The sequence below is a fragment of the Sturnus vulgaris genome, chromosome 5 (assembly GCF_052056855.1).
Source record: "Sturnus vulgaris isolate bStuVul1 chromosome 5, bStuVul1.hap1, whole genome shotgun sequence".
Lineage (NCBI taxonomy): Eukaryota > Metazoa > Chordata > Aves > Passeriformes > Sturnidae > Sturnus > Sturnus vulgaris.
Window position 1 is genome coordinate 25,906,956 of NC_142247.1, and position 25,792 is coordinate 25,932,747.

At 35.8% G+C, this 25,792-nt stretch overlaps 1 protein-coding gene across 1 annotated transcript in view; it reads left to right on the forward strand.

Moving 5' to 3' along the window:
* The first annotated feature begins 24 nt into the window (after positions 1 to 24).
* Positions 25 to 25,792, forward strand: part of APAF1 (apoptotic peptidase activating factor 1) — a 28,835-nt gene continuing 3,067 nt past the window's right edge. The window contains exons 1-26 of the mRNA XM_014889612.2: positions 25 to 117; positions 1,274 to 1,415; positions 1,695 to 1,884; positions 2,924 to 3,121; positions 4,125 to 4,305; positions 7,218 to 7,330; positions 7,848 to 7,979; positions 8,381 to 8,619; positions 9,172 to 9,339; positions 10,124 to 10,255; positions 10,875 to 10,988; positions 11,549 to 11,727; positions 13,106 to 13,232; positions 15,103 to 15,228; positions 15,828 to 15,959; positions 16,607 to 16,732; positions 17,759 to 17,920; positions 18,187 to 18,315; positions 19,029 to 19,154; positions 20,022 to 20,141; positions 20,777 to 20,902; positions 21,247 to 21,372; positions 22,776 to 22,895; positions 23,228 to 23,353; positions 24,109 to 24,234; positions 24,662 to 24,808. Of these exons, the coding sequence (XP_014745098.2) occupies positions 1,278 to 1,415; positions 1,695 to 1,884; positions 2,924 to 3,121; positions 4,125 to 4,305; positions 7,218 to 7,330; positions 7,848 to 7,979; positions 8,381 to 8,619; positions 9,172 to 9,339; positions 10,124 to 10,255; positions 10,875 to 10,988; positions 11,549 to 11,727; positions 13,106 to 13,232; positions 15,103 to 15,228; positions 15,828 to 15,959; positions 16,607 to 16,732; positions 17,759 to 17,920; positions 18,187 to 18,315; positions 19,029 to 19,154; positions 20,022 to 20,141; positions 20,777 to 20,902; positions 21,247 to 21,372; positions 22,776 to 22,895; positions 23,228 to 23,353; positions 24,109 to 24,234; positions 24,662 to 24,808 (3,603 nt within the window). The 5' untranslated portion in view covers positions 25 to 117; positions 1,274 to 1,277. The remainder of the gene's footprint in view (positions 118 to 1,273; positions 1,416 to 1,694; positions 1,885 to 2,923; positions 3,122 to 4,124; positions 4,306 to 7,217; positions 7,331 to 7,847; positions 7,980 to 8,380; positions 8,620 to 9,171; positions 9,340 to 10,123; positions 10,256 to 10,874; positions 10,989 to 11,548; positions 11,728 to 13,105; positions 13,233 to 15,102; positions 15,229 to 15,827; positions 15,960 to 16,606; positions 16,733 to 17,758; positions 17,921 to 18,186; positions 18,316 to 19,028; positions 19,155 to 20,021; positions 20,142 to 20,776; positions 20,903 to 21,246; positions 21,373 to 22,775; positions 22,896 to 23,227; positions 23,354 to 24,108; positions 24,235 to 24,661; positions 24,809 to 25,792) is intronic.

The window sequence follows — 25,792 nt, forward strand, 5'->3', positions numbered from 1 at the left end:
GGAAGGAGGAAGCGCTGCCGGCACCGCCTTCCCGGGAGCTGCGGGGCAGTGGCTGCGCCTCGGGGCTCGGCTGCGGCTCGGGGCCGGCGGCTGCCGGGGCTCCGCGCTGCCCGCAAGGTGAGCGGCGTGGCGGACACGCAGGAACGGACCGGGCCGGGCCGAACCGAACCGCGGGGGGTTCCGCCGGGGCGGGGTAGGGGTCACGGTGGCGAGCAGGGGGTCTGAGCGCCTCGGTTGCTGTTCGTTTGCGGCTAACCCTTTGTTAACCCTTTGTTTTGAGTGTTTGTGGAGCGTTTTGTTTTGTATTTGCTTCTGTTGTGGTAGTAGTATTATTATTAGCTATTTTTCGACCGAGGAGCTTTAGCATCTCCTTTCCTCCGCGGTGCGGTGGGATAAAGGTAGGGTGGAAGACTTTCCTAACTACGTAATTTTCAGTGAAAATAGGAAATTCCATCAGCACGGCGGAAGAGGCGCTCCATCATGGGCTTATACAAAGGTACCTGTTCTACATGTACCCAGCTTATGCAGGAGAGAGTGCCGGAAAAGGTGAACGCTCTGCAGGCACCTGCACAGCTGCTGTGTGGAGGAGTTTGGACTTGTTTATGGAGCTTTCCGGGCAGGAGTGTGAGCGGAGAGAGCTTTTTGATCGACTGGGACTCTCAAACTCGCTGATCAGATCTGGGAAGCCTGTAGTCAATAGTTTTCACTTTCTGTTTTCTTCAGACATTTGTTTTTTATGATATGGAGGAAGAATGCAAATTTAAAACTGTGTGTCCAAATGCTGATAAAGGAAGGCGTAGCGCAGTTAATGGCAGTGGTGGGTGCTCCGTCTTCCATCAGGTGGCAAGATCCAAGAGTCCTTTTATGGAGTCTTGAACTTGGAGACAACAACGCGTTTATCTCACTGCGTTATGCAGTGAGACCAGTCCTCTTTCTCTTCCTGTTGTCTCAATCACATGATCCAAGGACTTAAAAAAAATTGAGGGATGTAGTGAGTGGGGAGAAGACCTTTTAATAGAGACGTTTAGCAAGTTGCTAGTATATGAGAAGCTTGTAGTCTTTGGTTTTGTAATTCTGAAAGTGTTCATAAACATAAATTCGTAGGAATGGGGAAAATAATTTTTGTTTTCAGAATTAGCAGGTGCTTTGCTGCTCTTTCTGATTTTAACACCAAAATGTATAAGCTGTTTAAAAACTTTTTTCCTCATGCTTACAAGTTATGTTCTCAGTCTGACTTGACTTCCCCTCCTCCCCATTCTTTTTCACACTGAAGAAATATGGATGTCAAGAGTAGAAACTATTTGCTTATGAATCGTCAAGCACTGGAAAATGACATCAAGACTTCTTATATTATGGATCATATGATTTCTGATGAAGTACTAACATTACAGGAGGAGGAGAGAGTGAAGCAACAGGTAAAATTATCTCTTACTGCTATTTCTCTTCCTCATCTACTCACTTATTTTACCATCCTTTTTAAAAATAGTAGTATCTGTCTAATTCCTGGATTTGTCAAATTCTAAGTGCATGCCTAGCACACAGTTTTTGTTGCTTTTAAAAAGGTTAAGGGCTTGGTAAGTTAAAGGCTGTTTCTTTAACTAAATAGTCTATAATTTACAGAATCATAGATGAAATGATTTCTGAAGTTTCTTAGTTTTGTATAATACCTCTTGTAATTTTTTATTTTTTACTAGAATACACAGAAGGAGCGAGCAGCTATGCTAATAAACATTATTCTTACAAAAGATAATAATTCATATAGATCCTTTTATAATGCACTGCTCCATGAAGGCTACAGAGATCTTGCTGCGCTTCTTCAGGATGGCATCCCTGCTGTCTCATCGGGTAACAGAAAGAGTTCGATGGATGGAATGACTTCCTACGGTCAGTGTAACTACAGCAATCCCTGTGTGCTTGAGTGTGAACACAAGCTGTCTTTTTTATTCCTTAGAAAGTGGCTATGAGTAATACCTGTGCCAATGAAAAAGGGGCAGTTGGTGCATTTGTTTGTTTTTTGGTAACTATGTCTCTGTTTCACTCCCTTAATATGGCAGGAGAGTTGCAACAGTTACAACTTTTATAGGTCATCTTGAAAGTGTTCATACTGAATACTGCTTATTTTAAAAGGCAGGAGACCTGATGCTCTCACGGTTTTCTCTAATTTGTAACATTTTTGTTTTAAGTGAAAGGAAGACTCTCGTTTGTATGTATTAAAAGAAAAACTTGTAGCCTCCAAAATTCTCATATTTATCTTGAAGAGTAATCTGAAATTTCTCAACCTACATTGATCTTGTTGATCATTGATAGGCACGTGGAGTCAAGGCTATCTTAGATAATCAAAGTTTTTCAGTTATGTTATCCCATATGGCCACAAAGTGGGCAGATGAAGTGCACATTTCCTTTCCTGTTATACTTTACCTCTTTCAAGTCGTGCTATCTCAGCTTAAATCAATGGAAGTCTTGCTTGGACTCCAGTGCTGTGCTGTGAACTGCCAAGGAAAGGCCTTACACAGCATCCTTTCTTTTCTGCTGCATGTACATTGTGGTGACTTTTGGCTGAGAAAGTGACTTGACTGTTGGGTATAGTAATGTTGAGCTCCTATGTTTGCCACGGTTTCCATGGGAGATGTTAATTCTCATTTCACTTGTAGGGAATAATGTAACAAGCTTTCCTCCTGCAGTTATTAATTTGAACGCTGTTTTAGATAGGGGGTTAGTTACATGCTAAGTAATTTATTTCTAAAAAGTAGTATTTTTTCAGTATTTGGTATTTTGAGTCCAGCAGTTTTTAGGTCATTTTTATGACATGAGGTGGGGAGGGAGCCCACTAGTTATTTTGGGTGAAGAGTTATTTGTTTGGGTTTGAAGAGGCATCACATTTAGAACTCATGTTTTATTTTGATGTTTCTTGTCTTGACTTTAGTGAAGACCATTCTCTGCGAAGGGGGCGTACCACAGAGACCAGTTGTGTTTGTCACTCGACCAAAACTGGTAGATGCTATTAAAAAGAAACTGTACTGCTTGGGAAGTGATCCAGGCTGGGTCACAGTTTATGGAATGGCAGGCTGTGGGAAGACTGTTTTAACAGCAGAAGCTTTAAGGGATGCTCAGCTCTTGGAAGGTACTTTCAGAAAAACATCTGTATTTTTATAAAAATCACTATAGGCATACACATATTGGACATGTATGGTGCAATATCATATGACACCTTGAAAATGATTCGGGTTTCTAAATTTCTTGGGTGATTCTGAAATATTTGCTTGCAACATGCAACTTTCATAACCATTTAGTGGTGTAGGACCACTAAGTATTCTATTAGTTTGTAGAAAAAGACTTTTAATAGCTTTTCAGCTTAGAATTTGCTTTGGTTTATGAGAGTAGATGCATCCTTAATTAACTTGAAATCGTTATTTGTTAGTGCAAAATAATAAATCTAATTATATTCCTTTTGGGCATTGCTTGTAAGGTCTTCACATTTCTCTCCTTGCTATGTGAGTTTAAAAAAATCTTGCTCTAACTTCTAGATATATTTTAATAGTGACAGGCATTTTTGAGTGATTAGTATTGCCTTAGCTTAAAGTAGATCCTAGATGTAATTGTTTAATGGCATTTTTTCTATTTTATTTTTTTTCCCTTGCATAGGACACTAGGAGGAGAAACTGGGACTTGGCATTAAAGAAAAAAGTGATGTAGTGATAGAAACTATAGCATCCTTTGCTAGAGCTGACTCTTCTAGGTATATTCCTATTCATCACTGTTTCAGGATTATTTTTACATCCCAGACTCTGAACTCCTGCAGTACTACACAGTTAGAAGTGTAAATGGTAGGTCAGACTAGCAGAAAGGGCTGTGGAACGACAGGAAGGTAGAAAGGAGGGACAACAGCATCAGTGATTGTGTGAAATTCCTGTGGGTACTTGCCCTATAGAGTCTGTTCCCTTAAAAATAAACAGGAGGTCTTATAGAACCATCCTTTGGTGTCAATAGTAGAATTGGAAAGTTGGCTTGCAACAGACTTTACAAGTTTGTGTTTTAATTAATGCTGACTTACTATTGTGACTTGTTATTAAATATATAAAATTATTTAAAATGTATAGCATGATTAATATTGCTTATCTTGATAGATTACTTTCCAGGAGGAGTTCACTGGATCTCTGTTGGGAAACAGGACAAAGCAGGGCTCCTCATAAAACTTCAGAATCTCTGTAGTAGGTTGGAACATGACTCCACTCTTTCACAAAGACCACTTAATATTGAGGAGGCTAAAGATCGTCTTCGTTTGCTGATGTTACGCAAATACCCCAGGTGATGTCAGTAAAATCAAATACTGTTCTTTTAGCTGATAGAACTTTGCAGAGTCACTTTGATCTAATCATCTGAGGTGTCTGTGTTGTGGTTACATGTGCCTGTGGTGCATATTTTGTTTTTTTTAACCAACTTCCTAACTTATGCTAATAAGACTTCTATCAACAAAATACATTAACCAGCTGGGCAGGAGTCATATTTGCTTGAAAAAGCAAATAGTGAAATAATGAAAGATGGGATTGAATAGTGGAAGATGGAAACAAACAATTGGAAATAAGGATTTCTCTAACTTTCATTCTTCTCATTGTGTGTGTAGATTGCTTTACTGATATGTGAGGATCATACAGCAGAAAAAAAGATGTGCATGTGTCACTGCAGAATATTCTTCCTTTCCAGAATAGCTGGTGTCTTTAAAAAGTGTTTGGTCTGGAGGTACCAAAATGAAAGCAGGTTTTCATGGTGTGACCATTTATTGCCAAGAAACCAGTGTCTTGCTTAGTCGTTGCACAGACTTTTTCACCTTTGAGCAATAGTTTTTGTTATTTGCTGGGGATTTAATTTTTCTCTAAAAAAAAGTTTCTTTAAACTAAATAAGCCTGCTTGTCAGTGAGTTATCTTGGGAATAATACTGCAGATAAGAGAGCAGAATATTGGCATTTCTGTACAGGGGAAAAGTCTTTATTGTGAAGAAAAGAGGTGGAAAATACTGACAGGTCCTGAAAGAAATCTAAAAGCTGAAAGTGCACTTTCCCTTGAAGGATGTGAAGTGGTTGTCTCCACTGATGCATTTCCATTGTTATTTCTTGTTTATTAATAAACAAAAGAAATCAAAACTCTTCAATACAAAAGTGGGCAAGGGAGGAAATAGAGGGGAATGTGCCTGAGAGTAAGGTTCATAGAGAGTGCAAGCATATGGGAAATAAAGCTTCACTGCAGCTTGGGAAGCAGCTGACTCTGCTCTGGAATTCTCTTTGGCAACAAGAAGTCACTTTAGCTATATTTGGATTCAGACAGTCAACCTAGTACATCTCTTGGGAATAAAGTATCAGACAAAGGATTCAGATTTTGAAGCCAGTATGTTTCTTAGGATTAAATTATTAGTCAAATGAAAAATTGAAACTGGTATATTTTAAAATAAGAAATTACTGTATTTAATCTGCTATGATTGTTATCACAGGGTTTTATTTGTTGCTTTGGGGTGCATTTTTGTTTGTTTTTGGTTTTTCTTTATTTTAAGGGATTTTTTTTAAATAATCCTAATTAGAATTTAAGATTTGTTAGTGTGACTGGAGAAAAATATCACTGGTGCCTAATGAATGAGAGGACTTTCTAGTGCTCAGATTAATTAAAAACATAAAATCAGCCTGTGCTTCGTGCCACCCATCACATTTTCAATCGTGACAGTGTCACAAAATGAGTCCTCTATGGCTATGATAGTATTCTTGTGAACCCTCTGATGTATCAAAAGGTTATTAATAGAAGATTTCTATAAAAATGAGATAGGGGTATCCAAGACTTAAATGTATCTTTGAGAATGTGTAGGCACTTCTTTAAGGAGGATCAAATCCTTATTTATAGGCTTTGATGGTGTAAGTGCCACTTAGCTGAGCAGAAATGCAGAAGTTTTGTCATGCTTCAGTGAGAATTGGACAACTTAAGCAGTAACTAGTGGAGTGGATAATTCCATCCCTTAATAAAAAGTGCAGTAAATGTAAACAATTTGTAGGATTACATGTCAATAACTAAAGCTCACTGAATGCAAATAACTGTTATTTCTTTTCATAGATTTGCTTGCCAGCTCATCTTTTTGACTCCTTGCTCCCTTAGACCCAATCCTTTCAAAAGTTTTTGGTAACTTCTCTGTCATATACAGGCAGGTGTAGGGAAGTCTACTGTACAATATTCTGGTGAGATTCCATGTAGGAACCTACAAATGTGGCTGGCCATAGCACTGGAATATGTAGTCATTATGAAATGCCATTTAGGCAAGAAGACCCTTGCCATTCAAGACAATTGCTTTACAAGAGGATTAGTCTCATATAGCTTTCCAAAGATACAAGAACAAAATTGAAAACTCTTGAGTCAAAAGGAAACTTAAATGCTTTCCCACAAAGCTTATCACTAGCCTGTGTCAGAGTTATCTAGTTTTATACAACTCCTTTCTTCATTTATGAGATGTAGGGACTTAAAACCAGTAAATATTTCTGTTTTTCCTGGCGTCTACTAATGGAAATGTTTCTCAAAACATTGTATACACTTCAGTTGTAGCTATGAAATAATAAATGATAAATATCTTTTTGAGATAACTGCATTCAGCTTCTTGCACAGTGTTTAATCACAGAATCATCAAGGTTGTAAGAGACCTTCAAGATCAAGTCCAACCATCAACCCCACACCACCATAATCACCCCTCAACCATATCCCCTGAGTGCCACCTCCAGATACTTCTTGAATGCTTCCAGAGACAATGACTCCACCACCTCCCATGGCAACTTAATCCCGTGCTTAACCACACTTTCAGGGAAAATTATTTTTCTAATATCTAATTTGAGTTGCCCTGGTGCAATTTTAGGCCACTTCCTCTCATCCTTCCATTTGAGACACAGCAAAGAGATCAACTCCCACCTGGCAACAACCTCCTTTCAGGTCATAAAGATTGATATGGTCCCCCCTGAGTCTTCTTTTCTCCAGGCTGAGCAACCCCAGCTCCCTCAGTGCCTCTTAGGACATTTTCTAGACCCTTTACCAGCTTTTTTACCCTTCTCTGGATGTACTATTAAGATATTCTACATACTAATATAAAAAAACTATGCAGTGATACTTTGTAAATTCTGAAAATGTTTTTCTTCATTAAAATGCAATACTGTATTTTAGCATTAATAGTTGATCTGAAGTATTTCTTCTCGCACTAGGTCTCTTTTGGTCCTGGATGACATTTGGGATTCCTGGGTGTTAAAAGCATTTGATAATCAATGTCAGGTACTCATCACGAGCAGGGACAGGAGTGTAACAGATGCTGTGGCTGGTAAGGAGCAGTTTCCTCTCCTGCACCACAGATTTTATGTGTCTGTGTCTGCAGATTGTTCATGTGAGCTTTCAAAAGAATCTGATAGAATCTGTCTATCAATCTGTGCATAAGTGGCAGGGTTTTAGAATTCTGCTTTCTAAGACTTTATGCTCTTTGTGAAATAAGTGTTGTATGTTATCCTGAAAGTTACATGTTTACATTGATGAGTACAGTAATTCTCAGCAGAATAAATTAACCTCTATGACACTGATGCTGTTAGACTGATTATCTCTACACTATTCACCAGTGACTGCCTGTAATTAATTTGTAATTATTAGCTTATAGTTTTTTTTTTTCTACATATATACCTCTAATGCAAGCAGATTCTGATAAGTAGAATTTATACTTTTCTTAGTCCTGTAAAATACTATGCAAAAAATCATGAACCCTTGCTCCAGTTTTATTTGGAAAATACTTTGAATTTCTGTATGGCTTTATGCATTCAGTGAATTTTTTTCCATGTTTCTGTTTCTAGGCAAGAAATATGAGGTTCATGTGGAAAGTGGACTAGCACATGAGAAAGGACTGGAAATTTTATCCCTATTTGTGAATATGAAAATATCAGAACTTCCAGAACAAGCTAACTCTCTTGTAAGAGAATGCAAAGGTATTCTAGTTTCTCTTTGTCATACAATTTACCACTGAATGTCTTTTTTTTCCCTTCTACACTTTGACTTAAAAATAGAGAAGGGAACATCCTTTAATACTGTATATGTTAAGTAGAATACAAATGCTTGTTAAATATTTTGGGGTTTTTTTAAGCTTAGCAGAAGTATGTTGATTTTTGGGTAATTTTCTTCAGTCTATTTTCTCTCTGCACCACAGTTACACTTAAATTTGGTGAGTTTGCAAATGTCTACATGGAATGTGTCTTTTATTTGTCTCTGCTCCACACCTCAAGAATTTAATCAGTTTATTGGGACTATTACCTGTTTCAGTCATGTGACCATCAACTGTTGGATTGTGTTCCTTGATGCCCTCTCAATTTCATTTAATCTTTTCCTCTAGGTTCTCCTCTTGTGATATCCTTGATAGGTGCATTACTACGAGACTTCCCTAGCCGCTGGGAATACTATCTCAGGCAGCTACAGAATAAGCAGTTTAAAAGAATAAGAAAATCTTCCTCATATGATTATGAAGCCCTTGATGAAGCAATGTCCATAAGTGTTGAGCAACTGGATGACAATTACAAAGACTACTATAAAGATCTCTCTATCCTCCCAAAAGATGTTAAAGTACCTACTAAGGTAATAAAAGCAGTGCAGAAATCTTGTGATTTTGGTGAGATACAAGCAACCACCTTAAAGAATTCTCAAAACTTGTAATTGTCATGTATAACTTCTACGGTGCGTAACTTAATTGTTAGATTGGGTAGATTTGTTCCATTATTGCATCATGACTCATGACTTCCATTGTTAGTAGTGAAAATAAAATAATCATAACTGAATAAACATATTCATACTCTAAGTTTAATCTGCAATCTGTATTTTGTTTTTTAATTAGATTGTAACTGAGCTCACTGAAAGCTTAAAAATTGTTACGTGGAATTTGTCTCCTTTTATGGTCACCATAAATCAGCACAAATAGACAAAAGATAGGTTAACTTCTAATATCTGTCTAATATCTGTGGTTTGGTATGAAGGAATTGGTAACTTACTGAATTGATAACCCTTTGTGTCTATATTTGTTAGAATGCATTTTGTTGACAGTTAATTTGGTAGCCTTTTATAATATTCATAAAAGTCATATTATGACTTGGTTCTGATTCTCTTCTCTGTTAATGGGTAAATGTTTTTTAGGTTCTCTGTATTCTTTGGGATATGGAAACTGAAGAAGTTGAAGATATACTACAGGAATTTGTTAACAAATCACTGTTGTTCTGTGATCGTAATGGGAAGTCATTCCATTATTATTTACATGATCTTCAGCTTGACTTTCTCACAGAGAAGAATCGCAACCAGCTTCAGGTATCATATCAAGTGATACTTACATTCAACTTTGCTCTCCAAAGCTGGGCATTTTTCAGAAAATGTTTCTTTGTTAAATGGTACCCTGAGTAGCTTCATAGCATAGGTCCAAATTAAATTTAACTTAAGGCTCACTAATTAAAAATATATATTTTCAACTTGAAACTGTGGAGGGGTTTCTTGATGGTTCCATCTGCAGCTAAGAGACTAAACCGAGAGAACCATTATTTCTCTGTCAGATGTTTTCAGCAGCAGATGTAATCTTCCACTGTTGATTCCAAAGACATGAAGGGCCTACCAGAATAGGAAACTTCTTTAATCCAGAGAAATGCTTATTGCTCCCTTTTTTTCAGTTTAAGGCAATACTTTCATGAAGATGGCCTGTAAGTTGGGCTCTTTCAGTTCTGAAGGACAAGGCAGAAAGAACAGATATGAAGAAAAGGCACGGTTTTTGTCCTGCTTTAGATCTACATATATAAGGATCCTTATTTTTTTGTTAGCTACCCACATTTAAGATGAAGAGAGATTTGGTAGCTAATCTCAGTCTGAGAAGGAGGGTTAATAGCTTGCTTTTCTGTCTTTTAATATACAGAGAATGTTTCTGGAGAGGTCTTTAGCAGTAAATTAGGTTAGGTGTACAATTTTAGAGGGTAAGCTTTTTTATTTCTTTTGTTAATGTATTACAATTGAGAAATAATATTATACCTGAATACTGTTTACAATGTAATAATAATAATACTTATAATTCCTCAATGCCAAAAGTATGTTTTTCTTCACTTTGCAGGAGCTACATAAAAACATAGTAAATCAGTACAAGAAATACTACAAGCTTAATACACCTGTTCTGTCTCAAGAAGATTGCATGTACTGGTATAACTTTCTAGCGTATCACATGGCAGGTGCCAAAATGCAGCAGGTGGGTTCTGACAGGTGTCCTTTTCTTCCCCTTTTCACCCATTGTTACCTTTGCTTTTCCCTCCAGGCCTTTTCCCAGTCCCCTCATTTGGAGGACCATGAGTTTGGGAACAGGGACTTTTCATTTGTGGCGACAAATGTGAAATTGTAAGGGACTGGCTGGATTGGTTGAATGTTCACAAGTCCATAGGGCCTGATATGGTACAATCCAGAGCACTGAAGGAATGAAAGGATGTTATGGCAGGAATCCCTTGATCATTCATCAATGGTTTTACGAGTTTCACATCTCTTAGGGAGATCAACAATCATTATTAACAGTGATCTTTCCCAGACTGGACTAGAAGAAGCTTTTTAAAAAAAAAGTTAAAAAGACAGATCTTGTATGCTGCAGAAGTCAAGAATTGCTCTGTACCTCCTCCTGTCTGACCAGCTGTATCAAAGAGCAGTTTAAAATAACAAACTTAGTCTTCTATACACTGAACTTTTATAACTGAACAATTAAGATGCAGGAAACCAAAATGTATTCAATACCTAGTGTATTTCCTGTGTTTTTCTCTTGCCCCCTAAGCAGATTCTGTTGTGAAACTTACACTCTGAACTTAAATTTGTATTTCTTTTAGGAGCTCCGTGATCTTATGTTTTCTTTAGATTGGATTAAAGCTAAAACAGAGTTGGTAGGGCCTGCTCATCTGATTCATGAATATGTAGAATACAGTTCAATCCTGGATCAAAAGGTATGATACTAAAAGGTAAATGATCAGTTGGTTCATTTTGTTCATCAATTAATCATTTTGTTGGATGTATGTATATGGCAGGTATATAGAAAGCTTAAAAAAACCAAAGCATGAAACCAATATTAAATTGAGCTTTAACTTGGAGAAGATAAAAATGAAGGAAACTCAGTTTTCAGTTTGTTTTAACTTCAGTGTGTAAGTAGTTGGCCATGGAACTCAACTATAATGATCAATACCTAGTGATGGGTACATAGGGTGCTCTGTTTTTGAGGAGGTGTAGAATTATGCTGACCACTTGGAATAGTCTTTGTGATATTTCACACTGCTTGTTGAATAAATCGCTATTGCTAGTATTCTTTGTTTGAAAAATAAAGATATTATGCCTTCTGAATAGGATAATGAAATATTTCCATCTATTGTATGTATTTGCTAATATAACTTAAGAGAAAAACGGAACTAAGGGCTTCTGTAAGAATATTATCTGTACAGAAATTTTAAAAAGCAAGGAAATAAATCCTAAGATAAATCTATGTTGTCAAATGTCTGTGCTCTGTATTTAGGATAGCACAGTGCGTGAGAATTTCCAGGAATTTCTGTCTTTAAATGGGCACCTTCTTGGACGGCAGCCGTTTCCTGACATCATTCAGCTGGGCCTTTGCCAGCCAGAGACATCAGAGGTGTATCAACAGGCCAAGCTACATGCTCAAAGGCAAACAGGAACATTTTATTTGGAGTGGATGTAAGTAGCTGCAGTCTGTCTGCTGATATGCTAATCCTTTGACCAAGGAAATCATTTAATGTACAGCTAAATACCATGTATGGTAATAAAAGGATCTTTGTAAGAACTGCTGGGGGTTTTGTGGGGTAAGAAGGTGTAATGATTTTCAATAGCTTGTGGGAGGAGGGGAACTGTGTATATGTAAAGTGACAACTTAGTAATAATTACATAAAAATAAATTGAAACATAAAAGAAATATATTTACTTCTGTATTCAATTCTTGTTCCTTTTAAATGACAATGCAAAGATGAAAATATGATACTTTGAATCTTCTTTAAATGGTTTTATTTTAAAGTCAGAATTGTAGTGCAAGTATTGGATGTTTTTAGGTTTTAAAGTAAACTGTGACTTTAAAAAGGAGAGCATTTGTGCTAACTTGCAAAGTTTTATAAAGTAGTGAGATGGGAAATTGTAATCTCTACATAATCTTGACATTTCTCCTATTTGAACAATGCTGTTACTCTACTTTTGGAACTCATTTAAGGAAAAAGTATGCAGATCTACACATTTTCCCAGCCTTGTCCAATAGTCAGTTGACCACATAACTCAAATTGTTTGATATTTCTCTTCTGATGTTTGTAGTACTCGGTGCTTATAAAACAGAGTGACTCTACGTCAAACAATTATATTAAGAGCAGATTAGTCTCCTCTTTGAATATTTGGTTATTTTATGCAGCCAAACTACTTGGAAATTGCATGGTTCAGAAGAGTCAATATCCAGTTAGTTCAGGAGAGAGATGTTTTGGTCATTCATTACCAAGTCATCTCATTACAGTGCCAGCTTTCTGTGCTAAGATCTGGCTAGACAGGATGATTGTGATTGCTATTAACTCTTAAGTTTTTGTTGAAGTGAGGCAAGAGTTACCTGTGTTAGATCCTGTAACTAATCTCTGATTGAAAAGTGGTGATAGTCACAGATCTTATTTAGCTATCTAGTGATAAGAATTGAGCCATTGTCATGAAAGTTAAAGAAATTTGTGAAGATCTAAGCAAATTTACAAATGTTTTTTAGTATGCTTGAAAAGGAATTGTTGCATCAATTGCAGGAGAACAAGAATTCTCAGGAAAAAAGTCGATATTTAGAAATAGCATATTTCAGATAATAAAAACGTTATCTCTTGGTCTCTAAGCTGTAACTGTTGGAGCACAGTATAAACCTCTGAGTGAATGTTGGAATTTGTACTTTCTTTATTAGTTCAACAGAGAGGTAAGGTATAGTGGGTTGGTTGTTTAGTTTATAAAGTTTGCTGCTCAAGATGTGTGAAAGAGTGTTAATCTTCTTAGAGATTATTTTGAATAATACAAAGGCACTCACCTAAATAATTATCTTACTCTGTAGAAATAAAAAATCCTTGAAAAATCTCTACCGTCTGGTTGTTCGTCCACACCGAGATGCAGTTTACCATGCTTGCTTTTCTAAGGATAGACAAAGAATAGCATCATGTGGAGCTGATAAAACACTTCAGGTAAGACACCCATGCATGAGTCAAATAGATGCTGTGTACCATTTCAGAAATATTTGTTAAACAGCCTTGCCACTGTTCTTCTGTTGCCATGTGAAAATACTTGGATCTAGATCATAATTGGAGACAAATGATTGAAAAGGATGTATTATTGCATAAACATCAAGTTGCATGTTCAGAATAGTATGCATTATCTTCAAGAGCTGAATGGTGTGATTTTAGGGTTTGTACCTTCACTGCTCTAATGTGTGAACATGAGATGATATGGAAAAGGTCACAGCCCAGCAATGCACCCTATCTTATTTAATATTTGCTTGCAAAAAATGTTATTTCCAGCCACAGTAGACCTTCTACAGTACTGAGAAGCAGTAAGATGTTTTAGGTTCAGCTTTGCTATTTATATGGGGTGGTAGTGGACATTATGCTTCTTTGGTGTTTAATTAGTGAAGCCCCTTAATGCAAAAGAAATATATCTGTGGAGAAAACACCTGAAGCTAAGAACAGTATTAAACTGGAAACAGGCCCAAAGTGCTTAGAAAGCAGAGACAGAGAGGAACGTGACTAATATAAATTTGCCAGCAGTCTGCCTGGAGGGGAGTCAGCCAGCTCTCAAGAAAACTAGCAATCAGCCAGCCAGTAACCTGGTAAAGTACCCATATTCCAGACAGCCAAAGGTAAGGGAAAAGAACAACTTTGCTGCAAACCTTTGGTATTGTTTTGGATGCTTGAGAAGTTGAGTACTAAGCTGCTGTTCATTTGGCTACTTACTGTGTTGTTACTGGGTTTTGTATTTGCTTATTTTATTTGCTGGCCTGTACAGAATTATGATCATGGCATCCACTTAGGAGATGTCTGGTGGGATGTACTCATGCTGTGCTGCAGTTGCTGTGCTGGGCTTCTGTACGTAATGGCCTCATTATTGACACTGCAGATTGCTTATTTTTTTCTTCATTTTACACCCCCAAAAAATCTGCAATTGCATATAAACTAAACTTTCATTGAAGAAATAATAGGAAAATTAGCCATAATCCTTATTTTACCTTTGAGCTTATTAATGTTTTTTCTAATTGCGGCTTAAGCTTTTCAGTTTTCAAGGCTACTTAAAAAAATGATTGCTGGATTAAGAACAGATACTCTGCAGAACTTACTGTGAAGGTAGATTTCCTGTTATTTCAGTAGTTATGTTCTTATTTGAACAAATAGCAATTTGTCATTAGTATTCCTATCCGATTAAAAAATAATCTGAGAAGTGCTGTAAAGAACACCTTGTGGTTCTTTTTAGTAATTAAGAATATGTAACCTAAGATTGAAAGAGACACCTGATTTCCACCCCCTGCTGACCCCACACTGTAAAATTAAATCCCAGAATTTGAGGAAATTGATTAATGTGTCTTTTCCCCAGCTGTCCTTTCATTGCCTATTTCTAACGAGCCTGAAATGTGTGTAATTCTGTCAGTATTTCCCTACTTATTTTGGGGTTTTTGTTCCACCAATCATAAATTCTGTTGAAATTCTTACTTTATATGTATGGGTATCCCATACATGTAAAACTGGAATTTGTGGTTTTTAGAACTTATATTTGGTTAAAAGATAGTGCTTTGCAGTTACTATTAAAAAATACTGTGAAAGGGCATGGCTCTTGGCTTAAATAGTATTTTTAAAAATCAGTTTTCACTAATTCTCTCTCTTACAATTTCTATCATCCTTGCAGAACTTTATAATTATGTTATTGTCCCAGAAATGATGAATGCTTTCAAAAGTCAACCCATTTTTTTAAGAGCTTATGTAAAGAGAGCTGTTTGAGATGATAAAAGAAACTTATGTGTTTCCAAACTGTCTGCAAGTTATAAGGTTTTACTGTTCCTTGGTTTAGGTGTTTAAAGCAGAAAGTGGAGAGAGACTCCTGGAGATAAATGCCCACGATGATGAAATACTCTGTTGCGCTTTTTCTGCAGATGATGAATTTGTAGCAACTTGTTCAACTGATAAAAAAGTCAAGGTAAGGGAATGAGGACAAGACGATTCTTTTTTTAAACTTGTAATTTGAAGTTTTGTTTAGCTAACTCAGCACAGATTCTTAAAACTAAATTTAAACTGCCTTAAATATTATGTGGATAATTTAATACTTGACAAACAGGAAAGTCCCACTTGTAATGTAAAATAAAAGATACTTTAACATCATGCATGCAGAATTAACTATTTATTTTATTTGTATTATCTGATGTTTCTTTTTAACTAGAACATGATGTGTGAATCCAGTCCTATTCATAACGTGAGATAAATCTGTCCATAATTCTTTTTTTTAATGCTTCTTTTCTGTTACCTGTGAAATAATTGGAATTTTTGATTCCTCATTGTAGTAGCAAAATCTTGTTGGACTTCCAGAATTTATCAGATTCTAATATGAATTATGCCCTTTCACTTCATAATGTCTTGCTTCTTTTTTTAAATATGTAATCTTTCTTTTCAGAATATTTTCGAGGTATTATTAGATATGTTTTAGGACTTTTTCTGTATTTCAGCATTATTTTCAGATTTTTAAAAAATAATTATTTCAAATATATTTAAAAGTCTTTTTCATCTTTCAATTCTGCCTAGGTCTGGAATTCAAGAACAGGCCAGTGTAAATGTGTATACGAAGAACACTCTGAGCAGGTCAATTGCTGCCAGTTCAATAACAAAAGTGGTCAGTACCTTCTGGCCACCTGCTCAAATGACACTTACATCAAAGTAAGTGGAAAAGATTGAGATTATTCTTGTGCTGTTTGTCATATTCTTGATGTATAAATATATCTAAACACTGTAATGGTTTTTTTTTTAAATGAGCCTGGTAGAAGAGACATGGCAACAGATCAAGAGTATTGACTACAGCTCTGTAATCAGATTTCAGCAAGGCAGAATAGAGGTGTTTGTACTCAGCAAAGGAAAATGGGCAAGTTCTCTGTTGTTAGGGCATGAAGGTGAGGGCTTTGACCTGATGATATTCAGACTATTCAAGACTAACTTCAGAGATTTTATTTTTGTTAAAGTGAGTAACTCCGCAATTCTAATTTAGGAAGCTGGAAAGGAAGGAGGCCGTTTCAGCCTGAGGAAACTTTCAGTAATTTTGTGCTGGGCAGTGGTCTTGTCTGCACTGTACAGAAAGTTTTAATTAGATTTATGTAATTCTGATGATAATAGTTTTCATGCATCTCAACAGATAGAGGTAAATTGTAGGGTAGCCTGGGGCATGGCATCCATCCATGACCATGTGGGTAAAACTAAGAGAAAATAAAAGTGGTTTGGTTGCCAGTGTATGATTTTCAGAAGAGCATGAATGATCTGTCTTTGACTAATTCATGAATATGATGATATTGATATGTTTATTTCTCTTACAGATTTGGGATTTGAATAAAAAATATTGTAGAAATACGATGATGGGTCATGACAATTCTGTCAATCACTGCAGATTTTCACCAAATGATGAATTTGTTGCTAGCTGCTCGACAGATGGAACAGTAAAGGTACACAGTAGATTTTTAAATCAGCCCTTTGTTTTGATGACGGACGGGCAGGTTTTGTATCAGTTGCAAAATATATATAAGAAAATTTTGTGTCTGCATGATCAGCTTTAATGAATTAAATTCTGAGCCAGTCGATTATTGGTCCCATTTGCATTGCAAGATTTTGAAATGGTTTTGTCCAGTACCAGGAAAAAAAAGTCAACTGCTTGTAGTTGCAAATAAATTCTAACTAGCCTAATTTTGAATATTTTTGTCCCCTAATGTGCTTTATCAAGAAAATTTGAGTGGGGAGTAAATGTTTAACCAGAAGTAGTAGTAAGTTTTTAGGTTAATTGAAGGTTTTGTCATCTCTGAAAATGAATCATCAGGAGACATAAAAATTAAAGGCAATTTCCATATGCTGTTTTCTTGTATGCACTAGGAGAAAACTGAGAGGTTTGTGTTTTTCTGAGAGTGCAACTATTATTTTTATTGCCTTTAGTTGCAACAGAAGTATGCTATTTCAGAATTGGAATTCTTAAAACCCTTATGTTTCTATGTAGTTGCTAAATCAGGAAAGAAGGATTGCTGTAGCTGTTGTTCATAAGGAAAAATGTGGTGAAGGCAGGTCCCTCAATGAAATTAAGGTGCAAAGATAGATGTATATCAGATTTCTCATGGTGAGTAGATTGTTTACAGAGTTCCAGAGCAGGTGTTATTTTTGGTTTTATTCTTTTTTTTAAGTAGAAGTTGAGGCAGCATTGTAGCTGGAATGATAGGAGGGAAAAACCAAGGAGAGGGTTCTGATGTAGCATAATCCTCTTTGTGGTTTGCTTTTATTTCTTAATTTGTTTTTCTCCTCTTATAAATATAGAAATAATTTGGACTTGTGAATATTCTAATGCTATTTGTGGACTTCGGAAAGTAGCAAGGGGCCTTTGTATTTTATTCCCTGCCTTTTTTCATAAGAAGTAGTTGGGATCTCTCTCCTGTTGTATTCGGTACCTATTCAGCCAAGAGATTGTGTCTATTTCCTGTTTATTCCAGCTTTGGGAAGCACGCTCAGGAAATGAACTAAAAAGCATTGAGATAAAAGATTTCTTCAAAAATGCAGATGAACAACCAGATGATGTGGAGGTTTTAGTAAAATGTTGCTCTTGGTCGGGAAATGGTGAAATGATTTTGGTGGTAGCCAAAAACAAGCTTCTGGTAAGTACCTCACTTTAGTAGTCTTTTGGAGGTAGTGTATTACAATATAGGTGGAAATTGTGATTAGAAAAAAAATTCCAGGCCATTAAGATCTTTCAGATAGAAATGCCTGATTTCAAGTGTGTGTAAATAAAAATATGTGATCAACAAACTTGTGACTAAGAGAAATACCTTCTGAATTCAAGAATGTACAGTGTTGAGCATATAAGCTATTTGTCAGCAGTGAAGTAATTCAAACAGGGTTTCTGTTGTGATTGTGTTCACAGCTTTTTGATATTGAAACATGTGGTTTAATAAGTCAAGTCATTGTAAGTCATCACAGCACAATCCAATACGGTGACTTCTGTCCTGGGGATGAATTAGTAGCAGTTGCTTTGTCTCACTGTTCTGTTGAGGTAAGTGTCTGCAGTTAAACCACGGAAGACTACTTTTAATTTAAAATGTTACATTTGTCCTAATAGTTTCTTGTATGCGGAGATAAAACAAATGTAGCTATTTTAGCAAACTTTTGATATGCTCCATTCTTTTTAATTCTCACTCGCTTCTTAAATTTAAAATATCATCTGTGAAATAATGTTTTAAAGTTACATGTTAATTTTGGACAATGGAACCCACATTTATCTAAAACTAGACTGCTTTACTAAGTGAATCTAAAGCTGCTCTTGTAACTCTCAGGAATATTGTTTAACTCAAACCAAACCCTCCTTCTGTGTGCTGGTACGTAAGAAGGAAGGAAACATCTAGAGTAACTTTGAGGCTAGCATGGCTAGAGTAGGTCTGTACAAACATCAAGTTTGGGGTTGAGGTTGGTTTGGGGTTTTTTTGTCATTGTTTTAGGGTCGTTTGGGTTTTTGGTCTATATGGTCCAGTCAAACTTGTATTTTTTTTTTTATACTATGTCTTTTAAAATCATAGCAGTCAAAGAGGCTGCTGGTTCAGTTTCCCTGACCATCGAAATCTGATAAGCAGGCACAGTTCTTGTTATATCTGATTTCAGAATAAGAATTAAGAAAATACTAGAAGACATAGTAATTAAATGTACTTTCTTATTTTCACTGTAAATGCAATCTAAATCCATGTGAGTTTTTATTTCATATTTTTATTGTAGTTATGGAATATTGAGTCTTCATCAAAAGTGGCATATTGCAGAGGACACACGAGCTGGGTTCACTGTGTGACATTTTCACCAGATGGATCTTTATTTCTGACTTCATCTGATGACCAGACAATACGAGTAAGATAACTTTTCTTTTTTCAAATAATCTGAATTTAGATAGGTATTAAGTCACTTGTTTAAGGAATTGTTTATTGTAAAATCATATATCATATAAAATACATTAAAAAGTACTTGTGTATTTTTTATGTAAGTTTATAATCACTATAAATTTAAATATTTGTTATAAAATAATTTATATGTACAGTAAAATGTGCTGGATTTTTTGCTTTATTTACTGTTTATCTAGATTTCCTCTGTATCTATATGATTTTTTAAAGTCTGGTAGCACTTCAAGAGTAATTATAACCTTCTATTTTGTTTTACATTTTATCTGAATTGGGAATTTTGAGGCTTTTGGAGGATTCTAGCAGACTTGATATGTTTCGGTTTTAGATATATTTGCCTGTTAATATTTAGGGTAGATTTCTGTAATTGTACTGTCTCATTAAAACCTGTGAAAATAGAGCTATATCTTACCAAGGTAACATTTCCATTTCTCCCAAGTTAACATACATTCATTAAATTTTGAAAACAATTGAAATGTAAAAATCTCTATTTCATAATTTTTGTAATTGGATTTTAATGCTGCTGTTTGGAATAGAAAACTTTGGATGTTACAGCTATGATTCTAAACACCGGGGAGTCTTGTAGCTAGCCTGGAAAAAAAAAGTTCTATTTAATCTGTTGGAATCAGTATAGCAATTGCACACTAAAAGTTCTGATACTTTCCCTAGTATCAAAAACAACAGAAGCATAATTTTCATTGCTTTAAAAAGTCAGTGTTACTTACAAGTTTATAAGCCTTTGGTTTACAGGTGCTGTTACTCAGCAAGTTTTATGTCTTGTTCTTTAATAAAGCTAATGAAATGCTGTGTTCTTCAACAGATCTGGGAAACAAAGAAGGTGTGCAAGTCTTCTGATGCTGTGCTGAAAAGTGAGCTAGATGTTGTGTTTCACAATAGTGAAGTGATGATTTTAGCCATCTACAATCAGAAGAATTTACAAGTAAGATGCATTTATCAATATATTGGTACATTTGAATGTTACCTGAAAATCTCAGTAGAAAACTGAGGAAGCACTGAAAGAACCTCTTGCTCTTGGCTTTCAAGGGTTGAATCTGTAGCAGATGACTCAATATATGATAACATTCTTGTATCTAGAAACTGTGCCTGGTTTAGTAAGTGAAAACTTTGAGGGGAAATTTCTACAGTGATGTTGAAACTGAGTCTGGATGCAGAGGACCAGAACTCTTATCCCTTCATGATGGGGGTCTGTGGGCCCTCCAAGTGGCTCAGATGTGCACAGCAGTGTGTAATGTGTGCAGCACCTATAGACCAGGTGTTGCACAACAAATTATGCAATGTTTCAAAGCTCTGTGTAACAGCTGAAGGAATCATCTCAAATTGGGGCACTGAGAGCCCAGATTTGTGCTAAAGAAAATAGTGGCTCCACTCTTACTTTGGGCCCTGCTGCAATGAGTGCTAGGTACACCAACATCCAAAGTGGTTTTACTTTTGGAAAGTAACTCATAATTTAAAGTTCGCAACTGTTCTCTTGTACATTCTCAGCTCTATATTGTAATTTATTTAAGTTTAAATTTTAAAACATTGTAATACTCTAATTACCTTCCTATTTTACAGCTTATCAATGGAAATACAGATAATGTTATTATGCAGACAGCAGCCCAAGAATCCCCCATTTCCTGCTGTTGCTTAAGTGAAGATCTTAAATTTGCAGCTTTTGGACTGGACAGTGGAACAATAAAGGTATTAAATCCTAAATCTGATTTTAAAAATAGGAAAACACTCTTCTTTATGCATTTTAAAATGAATATCATTTGGATGACTTAATACAATAATAGTCTTCAATATAGTAATTCAATTTATATTTATGAGTGATGTCTAAATTAAAATAACTTAAAGGCAATGCTATTAACCTAGCTCTAAAATTCATTTTTCCTAGACTAAGGTACTAGGAATTTTTGGTTGTTCCAATCCAGTGACTTAAAATCATGTATTTACAATCTCATGTTATTAAAAAAAAAATTGCATATTCTTGTTTTCCTCAAGTGTGTTAAATAAACGCAATTATTACATTCTTCATTGTAAAGGTACTACAGTTGTCAGATGGGAAGGTTCTGAATTCCTGGGAGGCCTACAGGACATCTGTGCAGCACTGTCGATTTACACCTGATTGTCAGACTCTCGTCTTAAGTGCTCGTGATTCAGTTATGCAGGTTTGGGCAATATTAAAAAAGATAATGCTGTAATTTACTTAAAATAAAGGGCTTTTATACTATAGATAATGTAAACTCAGTAAATGACCACTGTATTCTGTGTTGCTCCATTCAGGAGCCAGGGACTGTAGAAAGTGTAGCCTTTGTTTATGCCTTATGTGGTAATTACAGAATATTACAGATTCTCTCTTTTTACTGCTGTGGATGATAGAAAGGTTTTGAGAAGAGTAAAAGAAACATTAGTTGTCAAACAAGGTGACTTATCAGTTCTGAAATGAGAGTTTGGGATGCTGTAGGTCTGTCAGTGTGCTTCCTTCCACTGTCTTGGGGAATGATGTAAAAAGTCCCTGAGCGGGCTGGTGTGCTCACCCTGTCCAGTGCAGTGCTGAAAACCAGCTAGAAATAGAGTGGCTGCATTAATGTGGGCTCAGATTAGGAGCCTCTGCCCCTCTGCAAGGTAGATTTGCTCTGGAGGTGCATTCTGGCATGTCTGTGTTAGCATTATTCACCCCAGGGGTGCAGTTCTGCAGTAAAGATCCGTGTCTCAGTTTGAACTTGCTGAGCCCTGGATTGTCCCGCCGAGCACTTCAGAGTGCTGACAGGATCCCTAAGGAGCCTTCATCCCACACAGCCGAACCTGGGGTTTGAATAAAACCTCCAAAGCGCTCCTGGGTGCTGATCCTCAGCCTTGGGATCCTGCTCCTGGCTCTGCTGTAGGAATGGTTTGTGCTGGTCCTCAGCTCCCTCTGGTGGGCAGCGCCTCCTTAAACCCCCAGGACTGCACACGCTGCTTTCTGTTCACCCTGCTGCAGGAAACCTGTCCCTTTGAAAACCATTAAATCATTGCTGTTTAAAATTAATTGATGTTTAATAGCTTCTGTTGAAAAAATTACACTAAACTCATTTTGCAGTGAATAGTTGAATTAAAAATAGAAGTGTAATTGTGTTATAAAAAGGCAAAGCAAAATGGCAGTTCATTAAAAATGCCCTTTAAAAAAAAAATCTAATTTAAATAAGCAACCATGAGGTCTGCCAGGTGAAATAAGTCTATATGTTGTAATGATCAAAGGTTTAAAACCCCAAACTACTGAGGTGCCTGAAAGTTATCAGTTTCCTTCTTTTTTTTTTTAAATTACCGGTGAATTTTAAATATCAAATTCACTTTGCAAATAAGATTATGTGTCTATTATAGGGAACTCTGTCACAGGTTGACCATTAAATACTATGGCACCCTCAATCTTCAGCATCTCCATTATGGATGACTTCAATAGCTAACATTTTAATTAATCACCTCCATCATAACAACTTGTTATTAGTCTTGTTACTGAAAAATAAAGTTGTTTCATGTTTCTTATGTTTGCTGTTTCACTTTTTAAAAAAATGTGTTTGACTTTTATGATTAGGTATGGAATTGGCAATTGAATGAATGTGTGTTTCTAAGAGGGCACAAGGAAGAAATCAAGGATTTTAGACTTCTGGAAAACTCAAAAATTCTCTCTTGGTCATTTGATGGAACCGTTAAGGTGAGTAAAAGCCTGTGAACTGAGATATCACATCAAACACATTTGACTGTCTCTTGTAACATTTGGTATTTCCTACATTTTATGTGGGCACACATTTTAATGAATCATTTGTAAAGTGTAAGCTGACTTTTAAGACAAAATTTTGGATTTTCTATTTTCAGTAAGATCTACACTGTTGTATCTTAACTATACCAGTGAATATAAAAAATGTCGGCCACATTAGAAATATCTAGCTGAGTTTTATCCCTTATATATTGTTGTGTAAGATGCAAGTGTTTTAACCTTTTTACTTTGTTAAAAAAAGTAACCTTTTTTTTCTGTATCTTTGGTAGGTTTGGAATATCACTACTGGAAACCCAGAAAAAGATTTTGCTTGTCATGGAGGTGCTGTTCTTTCCTGTGCTGTTTCACCTGATGGTAGTAAATTTTCATCTGCTTCTGCTGACAAAACTGCAAAGGTTGGTTAGCTTCTGTCCAAATGATGCCTTATTTGTCCTGAGAAGTAATCTGTATTTTACATTTTGAGGCAACTAGTGATTATTCAAGTTATTATTCCTGTTGTATTTCTAGTTTTAAATTTCCTGTATCCATCAACATGTTTCTCAAGCTGTTGCAGTCATTCACAATTGATCTTGGATATAACTTAAGCCCAGTGGCTTCTGTACAAATAAATGCTTGTTTAATAGCTTTGTGCAGAGCACTTTGTTTATTTCTCTCTATCGATTTGTTGATTGTTTGAGCCTGACAGTCTTGATTTGTAAAGTTAAGAAAAATTTCTGAGACTTCCAGTGAAGTTTCTGTTCATAGGTTTGTATGTTCAGAAGGAGATGCACAAAATAGTGAAGTGGGGCTGCCCCATTATGTTCCTAAAGCATTCCATTCGATTTCTAAAATAAAATTTTCAAGTGATTGATGAATCCTATTTCTATGAACAGTTTTAAACTTTCTTGTAAATATATAGATTTCATTAAAACTTATATTCCAAGGAAAGATACATACACTCAGTTCAGTAATTCATAGCAAGTGCATTCTTGTGTGATTCAGGTAATAAAAAAGAAAATCAGACTCTACAGTGTAATAATTTACATAAATTCACATACAAATATTGCATACTTATAAAAAGTCTTATGCATAGTTTATTGCTAACACCTTTTTAGAAAGAAATCATTATTGGTTTTGAACTTGTCTTTCCTCTGTAATGTTTTCCATTTAGATCTGGAGCTTTGAAAGTTCATCTGTTCTTCATGAACTGAAAGACCACGAAGCCTGTGTGCGGTGCTGTACTTTCTCTCCTAATAACAAACTATTGGCCACTGGAGATGACAAAGGAGAAATAAGGGTACTGCTCGAATCTTGATGTTATTTTATAATTCAGTTGATTGTCAGTTCACAGACAGAAATGTTCTTATGGCTTGTGCTCTGCATGTCTAGTTTCTTAGCATTGGGGTGAAAATGGCAGTTTGCCACATGAGGCAGTAGCTTGTAACCATATTGATAGATTTGTGTTTTATGAATGCTAAGGAACTGATTTGCATGATTTAATAATAATTCTATGGTGAAGTGCATGTGTGATTAAATCCTCTATATAAGATACAGTTCTAAGACAAGACTTTTAAAAATTATTTTGTCACTTCAAGTAGAATACATATTTGCAAGGTTTTGGATTTTTCCCCCTAATACAGAAAAATGCATTTCAGGTTTCCTTATTTGACACTTTTTTTTTCCTCTTAAACTTCTTTCTATAAATACTTTTTCCTCTCTTCTAGATTTGGGACGTTTTAACAGGTGCATTACTTCATTTCTGCTCCCCAGTTACTGTAGATGAAGGAGAACCAACACATGGGGGTTGGGTAACAGACCTCTCCTTTTCCCCTGACAGTAAAATGCTTGTGTCATCTGGAGGCTATCTTAAGGTAAGCCTTGAAATAATAAAATATCCTGTCATACCTTATCAAATGGCAGTATTCTGACAATTAAGACTAATGCAATAAACAGACCTGAAACAAAGCTGCCTCATTTTTGTGATGGTCTAGCACTTTTCACTTCTTATATCTCCAAGTCCCCTGGAAAAGTCTTAAGAATTCAGGTTTCTTTTCAAACTCCATACATTCCATTTTTATTAACTTCAGATTTTCATTCACAATGTACTTCCTTAACATCTTTAATTTTAAAGATCTCAGTATTTTTGTCTGTCTTAATATCCACTCACTTCTGACAATTGTTTTCTTTATAATGAGCAGAAAAATGCTCTTTATCAGGTGCTTTTTTTTTTTTTTTTTGAGATACTGGGGTTTAAATTTTATCATAAGTAGAAATTCAGAAGAAATTGCAGGTGATGATTTTCTGCCTTGAAAGACATTTTATAAGCAATACTTGGAGGAAATCAGTGTTTTCATCAATCTTTCATTGGTTCAGGCATCTACTGGGCATATGTTTTTCTGGAAGGGGGAAGAGGTGGCCTTTTTTTCATTCTGTGGATGGTTCTTTGTAATTTTAAATCTCTCATGAGATTTTGTGTTGGCTTTTTTTCCCTTGTGATAGCCAACACCTGTTATTAGAAAGGTGTTATCTGTATGTGTGTGAAATGACAGGTGTCATAAGTTCTCAACTCAGAGGGATGGAGTTTAGTTGATTGTTGGTCAGTGTCTAGCTGTTAGATATGCTATCAGACTAATTCTTTGAAGTCAGTAATTGTGTTGAAATTTCTAAGTTAGTTTTGAAAGCACTTTCTGATGTTCATTTTATATTAAAGAGCAAGACGCACTTTGTTTCTAGCATCCTCCTCATTTCATCTTGTGGTTGCACAGTATGGTGTTGTGTTATTTCTTGGAGTGTGGAATGGTTTAGGATGTTAGGGACTTCTGAAATTCTTCTAGTCCAGCCCCTTGCTAGAAGTA